The 12,053-nt window shown below is 39.8% G+C and overlaps 2 protein-coding genes across 9 annotated transcripts in view; both read left to right on the forward strand.

Annotated features, from left to right (window-relative positions):
* Positions 1–3,035: 3,035 nt before the first annotated feature.
* On the forward strand, positions 3,036–8,574 carry dmbx2 (diencephalon/mesencephalon homeobox 2). The gene is made up of 4 exons (XM_030432498.1): positions 3,036–3,221; positions 3,746–3,918; positions 5,851–6,026; positions 7,158–8,574. Exons 2-4 carry the CDS (start codon positions 3,753–3,755, stop codon positions 7,674–7,676), a joined length of 861 nt encoding a protein of 286 aa, XP_030288358.1. The 5' UTR covers positions 3,036–3,221; positions 3,746–3,752; the 3' UTR covers positions 7,677–8,574.
* Positions 8,575–10,136: 1,562 nt separating this feature from the next.
* csnk1g2b (casein kinase 1, gamma 2b) overlaps positions 10,137–12,053 on the forward strand; it is a 36,144-nt gene continuing 34,227 nt past the window's right edge. For 7 of the 8 annotated variants that reach the window (XM_030433391.1, XM_030433396.1, XM_030433393.1 and 4 more), the window contains exon 1: positions 10,137–10,313. The gene's annotated coding sequence lies outside the window, so the exon portion shown is untranslated. Of the gene's footprint in view, positions 10,314–10,371; positions 10,562–12,053 lie in introns of those variants that run through there. The other variant, XM_030433392.1, reaches the window with a different exon arrangement.

Consider the following 12,053-nt stretch of genomic DNA (forward strand, 5'->3'; position numbering starts at 1 on the left):
TGTACCTGTAGCATCTTATTTTACATCGGGATCTGTTTGTTCGATGAGAATGTCAGGTGACACTGATCACCACAAAATGGCTCCGCAATACTAACAGTTAACAAGGGATATGCAACAAGTTATACTCACTGCATAAGATTATTTCAGAAGACTTCACATGTTTTATTTTGTAATTTAAAGGTGCACTACGTTGTTTTGGGGAAGAAAGAGAAAGATCTTCATTGGCTGATTCCTTGTTGTCTCAACAAATTAAAGAAACAAGCTCTCTTTGTTTTCATGACTGAATAAACTGAATAAACAATATGATGTTAAAGGACAACACAGTTTCATATTGTCTTTGTTTATATGTGGCGGACCCTGCCACCTTTCTAGCTTCAAACAGTCTTCTGGGACTCTATTTTCCTCTGAGAACAGCTTGTTTATTCAGTCACTCATGTTTTGTTTCAAATGTTTTTTTATTGTGAAGCCGACAGTATATCAAATATACATCATCTTGGTTTATACAATGCTTCATGTTTTTATAATATAAGTAACAGAGGTGTCCTACGAATAAGTAAATAAATGAATGAAAAACAATAGATGGGAGAAGAAACAGAAATATACAAAAATATACAAAAATAAGTAAATAAATACATTATTGAAATAAATAAATGACAATAACTCCCTCCCTAACCCACCCCGTCCCACCCACCCAGTACTACTCAGGTTGTCATGTTTTGTATTATTGTGTCATTCATATTGTGAATATTAAAGTTCTGAGTCAGAATTTCTTCTCCAGAACTAAACAGTGCTCCATCAAGAATGTCAAGTCAATTCAGACACATTTGAATTAACACAACAAGAAGATTTTAAGTAAACAGACCTTGAAACGGGGAATGATGCAGGGAAACAGTTAGTAACCTGAAATAAACAAAATCTGAAATAACAGAAATAATGTGACAATTAGGTGCCTGAAGGTACATGGAAGATACCGGCAAAAGAATGTCTCTAAAGCGCAAGATTTTGAACAACCCAGTCGCCAGAATAAATGTTAGCTAGATAACCAGAGGTAAGTTATAACTTAACATTTGTTTAGGTTTATTTTTTTTCATTCTGTCTCCTCACAACGCTTATGTCTTGATTTTTTTCTCGGTGCAAAAACCGCTTGGTTAGGGTTAGGGAAACATCACAATTTGGCTGTTTTTGTCTCGCCACAAAAATGCCCGCAGTTGTCTCAATGTGTCCTTATAAACTGCAGTAGTCCACCATCATCGCCTCCAAAGTCAGCTAACAAGCATATGATGTGAGCTTCACATGCCAACTTTGGTAAAAAAAAAAAAAAAGTCAACCTCAGATGATTCTGCGGTTTGCAGAAACTTTAACTTATATCCGGGCGACTGGGCTGTTTTGAAGAGGAAACTCAAACAGAAAGCTACAAGCTAAAGGTAGAATGAAAATATTTCCAACCCTGAATATATTGTAATTAAGTTGTAACACCTTACAATAAACCTTCATTAGTGTTATTACACTTAATTTAATCGTTATTTGACTACCTCCCACGTCACGAGTGTCTCGCTCTCATCAGCCATCTACTCTGACATGATACTGCGCTGTAGTAGCCAGCTAGTTAGCACATCTTCTTCTATATGTTTTTCTCCATTTTATGGCAGTCGCAGTGATAAAGAGCATCAGCACAACCCACGATACTGAAAGGCAAACAGAAAGAAATGCTGGAAGAGGCACGGGGGTTATTTACACCATATCATCACATGTGTCTTATTAACATGATATCAAGGTTTAATTTTTCAGTATCGCGATTATCGCCACCTTTTCGATCAACTTAAGTGTAATTACCTATGAAGGTACTATTTGTTACAGATGGTTACTATATATAAGTATTAGTATTAAGTCAGGTGTATTCGAGTTTAACATTAACTCCTTATTTATCACCCATAAGCGCCACGTATAGACATTAAATTAATGGATTATAACATGTTAATGTAGTTACAATCAGATACAAGCTCTTTACTAAGACATAATGAATGACAATAAAGTAAACACTCATGTGATCATTTAAAATATAGAGGAAAAGTTGTAATTGTTGGGCACTATGTAGTTTTGGAGAAGAAATTCAAACTCAGAAATTTGATATTTACAATATAAATGAGGTGATAATACAAACTCAACTTTTTATCTTCCATAACTGAATAAACAAGCTGTTCCCAGAGCTAGAAAGGTGGCAGGGTCCGCCACATATAAACAAAGTTAAAAACAGTATGATATTGTGTTGTCCCTTAGGGTCATTTTGTTTTTTCAACCGTGAAAGCAGAGAGAGTTTGTTTATCTAAACAGAAAAAATAAAAAATCAATGGAAATCTTATAATATCTTCCTCAAAAAACTACACAGTGCACATTTGATTTAAAAAAAAAAAAAGACTCATAGTGTGTTATAAACCATAAATGAATGTAATAGTCTCTAAAGTTAGCCATATTAAACAGCACTAAATGTCCCTGAATGTATTGTTGTAGAGTATAAAGTCCTTCACTTTAGCACAGCCTGTAAGAATGAGTATTAGTGGACTTCATTTTGATGTGCTGTTTTCCTCTCAGCTCCTGGGAAGACTTGTAATTTAGCTCGGCTGGGTGTGAAGAAATTGTTCTGGTGGAGCAGCGCTCAGATTAACTTCACATGGTGACAGTTTATAGGCAAAATATGGTGCCTGTTAGCAAAACAAACCCCGAGAGAAAGGGGGCCTGTCAGAGCCGGCGGTGTGGGGGGAAAGAGGACTGAGAAGGAGAAGCACAATCAAAGGCTGTTATTTTAATCTGCCCTGCCTCGGAGATTAGCCGACCACATTGTTTTAATTGTTTTAACGGGAGGGAATGAAACGCTCGCTTATAGGGGGATCCTTGGCATAAATCTCTCAAGTTCAATAGTTTCAAAAACTTGAGCTCCTCGCAACCCCCCTCTCTTCCCTCATCCCAGCTAATCCCGGCTAATACCTTTCTTTCTATTGGCTAATGGCTGAGGGGAGCCTGGGTAAATGCGTCTTAAATAGTCGTGGGTGAGAATGGGTTTTCGGAGAATAAGATCTGTGCCACGACAAAGAGCGCTGCTGTGCGAGGATATAAGGCCCAAACACACTGGACCGGGAAGTTCTGGACTACAGCTCACCGGGGTCGGCTTCCGTGCGTAAAGGCGCACCTGGATCTCACGCTCCTGCTCAGCCTCCGGCTCTCAGGTAAACAGCAGAGGATGTTTGGAAAAAACTGCGCAGACAGAATAGGTTTTAACAATGTTTTTATCACGGAGAGATGGCTGAATGACATCAACGGAAGCTTGTTTTTGGTTAAAAATGCTGCTTATGTGGCTTTGAGATGCGAAACAGTCGCAGCATTTGACGCGAAGTGGGAATATTGTTTAGCCAATTCATCACGATTAATTAATGTATGAAATAAAAAGGTCACAATCTGAAAAGGGATTAAAATGGCCAAAAAAAGGACCGTAATGATAATTATTTATGGAGCATTACAAGGTAAGCGTTGTTCCCCCTCATAACACGTGCTCTCTCGCAGGTGTGTGTATTTTTTCGGCTCCTAATTCTAACAATTTGTCAAATTGTCAAATAACAACAGCTGTAATGATTTAATCTGCGTTAACTGATCCACTGGCTTCATCAATGGCCGCGTTGATAAACGTGTGTAGGAGGTTTGAGGACTTTGCCTCATGCGGGGTCTCACGTTACAAGTCTTCCTGTGTCCTCAGATTCAGCATGAACTCGTTGAATTTCTGCGGGACGTCCGGCGGCGGCGTGTATCCTCTCCACGGAGTCAGCTCCATGCTGTTCGACCTGCACCACCAGATGGCGGAGCAGTACCACGTTTATCCCGCAGCCAGCCCCGCCGTGCACACCCTCTCTGTGGCTGAGAGACTGGCAGGTGGGTCCTGCTGTGGGGGCACATTTCTGCCACTTTAAGAAAAAAGAAAATCAGATGAAAACTGAGATGAATGAAAATAATGATTTTTCACTTTAGACTAAACTGATGAATTCATGTGTGTCTGTCACTTGAAAGTGTTAGGGTTTGTGCAGGACCAGCATGATGTGGAAACCTATGTCCGGCAGTTAAAAGAAAGAAAATGATGAGAACTCAACTAACAATGAGTCAGTTAGTTAGTTCATTGGGATATGGGTGCATATATGCATTTGCACGGATATACAATAAAAATCAAATGAAATGTGTCGCATTATTTTGGGGGATCAAAAATATTCAAAAAACACCAAATAAAAAAAATCAGATATGTCACAAAAAACAAAACAATCAAGCGAAACCCTTAAATATCCCCATATCCCTAAATAGTTTCCATTGTGTATATATGTACTCACATGGTTAGTCATAATGATAGGATAAGAAATCATCATTTTGAGATAAAAGTAAAAATAACGAGAAAAAAAAGGCAAAATTATGAAATGAAGAGTTGAAATCACAAGACATGAAGTCATATTTATGAGTTCATGAGCTACTTGCATATCAAAAGTACAAGTGTATACAAGTAGACATATACAGTCATTTATTTATATAGGCTGATTAAAAAGTCAGAATTGTGAGATTATGATCTTTTTTGTCTCATAATTACTCTTTTCCCATAAGAAAAGGTTTTTAAAAAGTAACTTTACATCAAGAAATGTGCTTAAGTTCAATAGTACAAGTAAAAGTAAAAACATGTAGATATTTACAGATATTTATAAATGAATTGATTTAAAAATGACTCCAAAGAGCGTTAGAGTGGAAGTAGAATGGTTGAGTAAATGTACTTAGTTTTACTTAGTACTTAGTAACATTTGATATCCATTTTAAGAATGAGCGTTTGAATGCAATATATTTACTTCTAACACGAAATGTCTACACTGTAATACTGTAAAAGATGTGCAGGCTCCCTCCATCGCTGGTCACAGTTTTCTGTTTATTTATTTCTTGTTTTCAGTCTTGACTTGACTGCTATATCTAAGGACAAGACTCAATTTAACTTCACTTGCCCTGGAAAAAATAACAGGAGAGTTACATGAGACGTAGACCAAATGACTTGGGTCACGTGTAAATAAGGATTTCATATATAAAATGTTCCGTTCCGTTCCGTTTTCTTTCCGCTTATCCATGAGGGTCGCGGGATGTTGCCGCTTTTTTCCCCCCTAAGGGGGGTTGCGGGGCTTACTGGGGCCAAATCCAGTCTTACTCTATGGGCGTAGGCCAGGGTACACCCTGGACGAGTCGCCAGCTCATCGCAGGACCCTTACTGATGGCAGTGGCTGCCTTCACAAGGTGCCAAGCTGCACATCAGGAGCAACTTCGGGGTTCAGTATCTTGCTCAAGGATACTTCGACTTGTAGCTCAGTCCCGCCCTGGGGAGCTGGGATTTGAACCAGTGATCTTCTGATCACCAGTCAACCAGCTCTACCCACTGAGCTACAGCCGCCCCTATATAAAATGTGGAGGATTTATTTGTCCAGAGGTGTATGCATTAATTAAAAAGAGCTGCATCTTCCACAGCTCGAGTGTTGCAGTTCTATTTACACATGAATGCATTTTTGTTGCATTAAATTATTGATGATACTTATCAAGAGAAATGATTAATGCAGGACTTGTAATGGTAAAGTGTGACATTGCTACCTCGACCGTCTGATAATGCAAAGCCTATTAGGAATTAACAGATCTATGTCAGAAATGTCAGAAATGTCCAAACTGAGTCCATACAGGTCAATCCTTCACTGCATCCCTGAAACACAGAAGAATAACATTGAGATGTGAAACTTGTTGCTGCCGACTCAGAGTATACTTTGAAGTTGACATTTTTCTTTCTCTCTGTCCTGCCAGAGCTCATTCTGGAGGCTCGGTACGGCAACCAGCAGAAGCAGCGCCGCAGCCGCACGGCGTTCACTGTGTCTCAGCTGCAGGCGCTGGAGAAAGCCTTCCAGCAGACACAGTACCCAGATGTCGGTATGAGAGAGAGGCTGGCCGTCTGCATCAACCTGCCTGAGGCTCGCATACAGGTGAGAACAGACACCAACCAACGCCTGACTGCAAACAACACTGCACGCGTGAATTGTTCATTTATGGCAAACATTTAGCTGAAAAGCATGATAAAACCCTCCTGTGTTTAACTTTTGATGTTAAAGTCTCAGTCATGTAACTTTAATAGGAGAAAGAAAGTGGATTAGATGAATCTTGGGTACAAAAACAGGCCACTTCCATATGTACCAGTACGAGGGTGTCAATGGTTCAAGATTTTCACATAACCATCTCAAAAATATAATGGTTTCACGATACATATGGTATAACACAATAAATATGAATATTTGTATAACACACAATGATGCTTAAAGGCAGTGGCTCACTCAAGACTTTTGAGGGGCAGGGGAAACAAAAATAAAAAGGGCACCGTCTGTATGTGGCGGGGGACCAGCGTGCAGAAAGTTGTGATTCATTTATATCCAGAGGGGCCTTTATAAAGTTTTGTCCACTGGGAGGGCATCCAAGAGGGCAGTTTAATCATGTTTTATCTACTATAGGAGCATCCAAGAGGGCAGTTCTGCTGTTTTTTCTTCACACATGGGGGCATCGGGGGGTCGATCACCCTCACCGCCTCCCCTTAAGTCTTCCAGTGTTTAACGGAGTAAAAATAGAAGTGTTGTTTTTTGGTTGAACAAACACTGTATTAAAATATTATGTCCTGACAGACATGGAACTTGACATGTGCTTGACATATATATCCGTTTTAATAACACTAATATTGCAGAGATTAAGCAAACGTACACGGTATGATGATAATTAACTTTCACGTGATGGAATACCTGGAAAATGGTACATCGCTGCAACCCTAACTTTTACATACCCGTGTCTATACAGATTTGTTGGAAATAAACATAATACATATAGTTCATATGATCAGTTTTAGCTCCATTTCTGTGTTAATTATTTCTTATCTGCCTGTTTGAGTGCCTTTATGTTTGTTTTGTGTAATTTGGCTGCTGTAAGGCTGCATTATGCCCTCTAACGTTGTGATTATCTCTTTTGTTTTTGTTTTGAATGTCTCTTCTTTCATTTTCATATTTCTAAATCTGTTCACACTTGCATAAAAATGTGCTCTGAAATAAATGTACCTCTGTTGTTTGTTCATCCAGGTGTGGTTCAAGAACAGGAGGGCGAAGTTTCGCAAAGGTCAGCGGTGCTCCCCGCTCTCCCGAGACCACAGTCTGGAGGAGACGCCTCATCACGGCAAGGAGGGACAGGAGGAAGTCAGGACAGAAGACAAACAGGACACCACTGCGCCGCACATGGACAGTGACATCCCTCCTCATCGCTGTCCCCCTACTCATCCCCCTCCTCGTGTGGACAAAAGTCGGGATGTTTGTCCTCCTCCTGTTCCTTCAGACTCTGATGTTTCCCGTTGCTCCCTCCGCCTTCACTCTCCTCCACTCTTCCCCTTCATGACAGGGGAGTGCTACAGTCATCCACCGCACCAGCCGGTCGTAGGAGTGCTGTCCACTGAGCTTGCCCTCCCTCCGGTGTTCTGGCCCATCATACAGCAGCAGAGCTCCGCCCTGGGGGCTCATCCGCCACCCATCACTAAAAACTGTAGCCTCTCCCTTCAGACTGCTTTTTCCGGTAAAGCTGTGCCTCACCCTCACCTGGGGCTGTAACTGCAGAGCTGCAGCCCAACTTCTTCACCCCTTGTGGGAACCTGAAGCAGCCCCGCGTGTGAAGAGACAAGAAAGAGAAGCAGTGACTGCACCAAACGTTAAATCTTATTTAGCGAGCTTTGTTGAATGGATGAAGATAAGCACTGTCTTGTGCTTTCAGAGGTTTTTTTTAGAGTAGACCGAGTCTAATTTGGATCTGATTAATTTAACCTCCACAGGTTGGTGTTGGCTTGCTTGAACTCCACCAATTTCACACATTAAAATGTATTGATATGTCTCTGAAAGTACTACTGCATATGGGAAAAAAGGTAGAATAACGCCTTTTGTGGCTCCAGAGAAAGCTGCATCTAATCTGATAAACTGAGCTATTGACTGATTTCACTTGGTGGGTCAAGTTGCATTGTGGGTAACGTAGGCACCACTGGCCTGCATTGCACTCTTCTCGCACTATTAAACTCATTATGGACAGTTGATTTAAATTAATACAGCAGACCCGGAGAATTTGCCTTTCTTATTCCACACCCTCTTATTCCTCTCCAAAAACCTGGTGCCCACATTACCCACAATGCATCTCAGTGAGTGACTGACATAACTGAAGGCAATTTATCAAATAACAAGCAGCTTTTTCTGGAGCCACAAAAGGCTTCAAACACCTTTTTCACATATCTAAACAAAATATCTCACACTTGATCATGTAAAATTGGTGAAGTTGCCCTTTAATTCATACATTTACAAATACACACGACATTCAAATTATTGCTGTCTCGTTCAGCATTATTTAGCTACTCTGACGCGTAGCTACACAGTAATAAAAACAGTAAAAGCACATGAGAGTTGTACCTTATTGTAGCCAGGTACTGCAACATAGAAATGTGAAATAAAATTATTTGTACATGAATTCTGTTTGTCTTTTTTGGTTTTTGCTGTGAGAGTCTCTGGACACATAACAAGAGTGGGTGAAAAGAAGATATTTAAAGAAAGGTATATTATTTGTATTTACATGGAGATCTGCTTCAAGGAAAAGATGAAAACTATTCAGCATCAGGCTGCGTGGGGATTCAGTTTTATCTTCTATCATCATTGGAATTGTATTGTGATCATATGATAATAACATTTCATCATTCCAGTCTGTTGCATCATTCTATACGTGATTTTCTACATATCTGGCCAACCAATATACTGTAGCATTGATTATCTAGAACAAAGTTAATGCCTGAGAAGTTCTTTGAGATAGAAAAAAGTTATGTGAAGTTTACGGTTTCGCTGCACTCAGAATGTATGTCAGTGCATTTACTTCCACTCCGCTACAGCTTGAAGGCAAACATTGTACTTTTTACTCACTGCATTTCTTCTATAATTTGGTTACTAGTTACTTTCCGCATTACATGCTACATCAGAGCTAAAGAAGCACACTTTTTTTTATTTAACTAATTTGATCAGCAATCAGACTAAAATAAAAACACTGCTTCTGATACTCAGAAAAAAGCTGAAAATAGAATCCGATTATAGGCCAGGCTGACAATAAGTCCACCCATAGTGCAAAGTTTATACAATACATGTGAATATATGTATAATTTACTTGAAACTTGTACTTTTTGATACTTGACACATTCAATATCAGAAACTTCAAGACCTTCACTCAAGTACTCCTAGCATGGATGGCTTTCACTTTTACCAAACTAATATTCTAATATGATGTCTTTACAACGTTGTCCGTTACGGATCTCATCTATCAAGTGTTTGTTAACCATATTTGAAGGATCACTGCAAAAAAAAACCCCAAAAACTGCGAGTATACTGGCCAATATATTAATATTCAGTGTTTTACTCCCGAATATCTACTGGCATTGGCTCCCAAAATCAAGTACTGGTCGGCCAAATCAGCGCTGTTTAATTTTCTGTCAATCTATCGACTGGTTAACATTAAATTATTTCTGCTCTGAGTTTGATTTCATCAACATTTTTACTACAACAAGGTATAGAACCTTCAATAATTGTTCAATGCATCTGGTGTAAATTCCACATCAGGATTTCATCTGTTGGATCTTTGGCAACATATGGTATTTGGATTTTGCACCTGTGAAATATTACTGTATAATTTGATATTCTGAAAATAAGACTTTTGTTCAAGATACAAACATCAGTACAGGAAACTAATTAATTAAGAACTAACTCCAAATATAGACTGTAGTCACACACCTGTGGCATGAAAACATACTTGAATGAATCCTATCAAAGACAAAAATCCCCTAATTTGTGTTTAAAAACCAAACTAAATGATATAATTATGTTGCGCACGTTTGCCAGGTTGCAGATATGTCAATAAGGTCACACCATTTTAGCTTCGGTTTGATGAAGGCTGCTGATCTGTCAACAAAATCGACATGTTTGTTTGTGGCAGCTCCTCGGTGACCTGCGCGCGCCTGATGTTCAGCTCATTCTCCAAACCAGTTGCGTGAGTTTTCCGGCGTAGCGCAGTGCTGAGAGCCAGCGTGACGCTGTGCCTGGGCATCGGCAGCAGAGGGAGGCTTAAAGAGACAACAGTGAAATCATAGCAACTTGACTTGAGGGCAAGAAAAACGAAATGAGACCGGGGAACCATGACTTGGACTACGTTTCGATAGCCAACATTTGAAGGTAATACGCTCTCATTTGCTGGCAGCTGTTTATTCGTAACACCGTCTTGGCGCACACTAAGGTTCCTGCTAATGCTTCGTGTGTTAGCCCGGGTGCTAGCTTGCTAAATGGCTAGCTTGTGAGCCAAGCGGTAAGAGATCCCAGGCTGCCGTTGGAGTGCAGTCGGTTGTTTAGGATTAAGGAGTTGCCCGGCAGTGGTCAGGATAATGGCTGTACCTGGAATCTGAACTCAAAAACGATCCTCTCAGGTGAAACAACGATTCATTTAATTATAAAGTGACTTCGGTCGATGGCATTAATTAGTTACAACGTCGCTAGGGACATTGTTATTTCTCAGTTATTAAGCATTTACTAACTAACCAGGTTACTGTAGCAGAGGGAATGTCAATCAATGAATATTGTATGTTATGTCCTACTTCGACTTGTTAAATTTAAATTTGTTCGCTAAAGGTTAGCTGGCTTGTGTTCTTATGGTTGACTACTGTTAACAGATTAGCTAACGTTACATCGTTAGCTGGTTTTTATCAGGCGTTGGGCCAAGACTAAACGGTGTTTTTGGTAGGTGCTAGCTTGGTTAGCTTGTTGCTGGTAACGTTATGTGGCATTTCGATTGAGCAGCAACAGTAAGATTTGCGTATACTCTATATACATTTATCTATAGACAATACTGTAATGTTGTTCAGAGAGCACACTAAAACGGCTCAGCAGAATAAAACTTGCTACGACTGAACGATGTCAAGCTAACTTGAGCTTGCTAACAAACGCCAAGATAGCCTCAGAGTATCCGGCCTTGTCCGCCGAAATAGCTAACAGTATTATGTTAACCCTCGATTTCCCGATGACAAACATCGACGGGGTTTTTAGTAAGATTTTATCTACTTTGTCTAATGGCGTAACGTGCTATCAAAGAGAAAACGCAGCTACTTTGAATCACCCGAAACTAGCGCTAAATGACAGCTGCCAGGCACTGTTCGGTAGCCAGTTAGCTGTTAGCTAGCATTAACATAAGCTTTAAAGAGAAGATATTTTGTGCACTACAAGGAAACATTGACAGTTGTATCCAAGTGCTGTAATACTACTACTGTTGTTTTTGTCAATTTGAGGCTCTCTGTTAGTAGTAGGATTTATATTTATAAGGTTTGAAACCCGCCTGCGTCGTCTTATTACGAGCTAACTGTATTGAGTCCAACGTCGATTCTAGCAGGCGGACGTTAGAGCACCAAGATTTCATTTAGGACATCATTATTGGTGTTATTCTTTGTAGTTTGATATCCACCTCAAAGCTAAGAATATATGACAGCTTATTCGTTGTATATTGAAGAACGTGTTGGCTATACCAAACAGCTGACGTGAAAAACAACACACAACTTCCTGAAATGAGTCAGACTAGACATATGGGCTAAGATGGCCAAGAAGTTACTTCAGATAGTAAGTTAATTGGCTAGATAGATCTTTGTTGTGTTCCAGGGGCATCTCTCTCCTTTATCGTGTTCACACACTAATGTTTTATAGTATTTACTACTTTTGTTTTAAAGTATGGACTTTTTTTTGGGTAACCTTGGCAAATAAAGTGCTCAGAATAGTGCACATTGCTTTATTAGTCTTTGTGATCACTTGATAATCTTAGCTTGTACCTACCTCCTTTATATTACTTCCAGTCTTGTGACAAGGTAGTCTAGTAAGCAGGCATTCCATGAGCATGCAACAAGGAAGACATGACAGTGTAATGATTGACCGCAG

Source organism: Sparus aurata, chromosome 11 (genome assembly GCF_900880675.1).
Source record: "Sparus aurata chromosome 11, fSpaAur1.1, whole genome shotgun sequence".
NCBI lineage: Eukaryota > Metazoa > Chordata > Actinopteri > Spariformes > Sparidae > Sparus > Sparus aurata.

Excerpts from the sequence above, each read along its gene's own strand:
- dmbx2 (XM_030432498.1), top strand. The coding sequence starts at position 3,753 with ATGAACTCGTTGAATTTCTGCGGGACGTCCGGCGGCGGCGTGTATCCT. Across the intron at positions 3,919-5,850 it reads TGTGGCTGAGAGACTGGCAG|AGCTCATTCTGGAGGCTCGG; the intron begins GTGGGTCCTGCT and ends CTGTCCTGCCAG. Across the intron at positions 6,027-7,157 it reads TGCCTGAGGCTCGCATACAG|GTGTGGTTCAAGAACAGGAG; the intron begins GTGAGAACAGAC and ends TTGTTCATCCAG.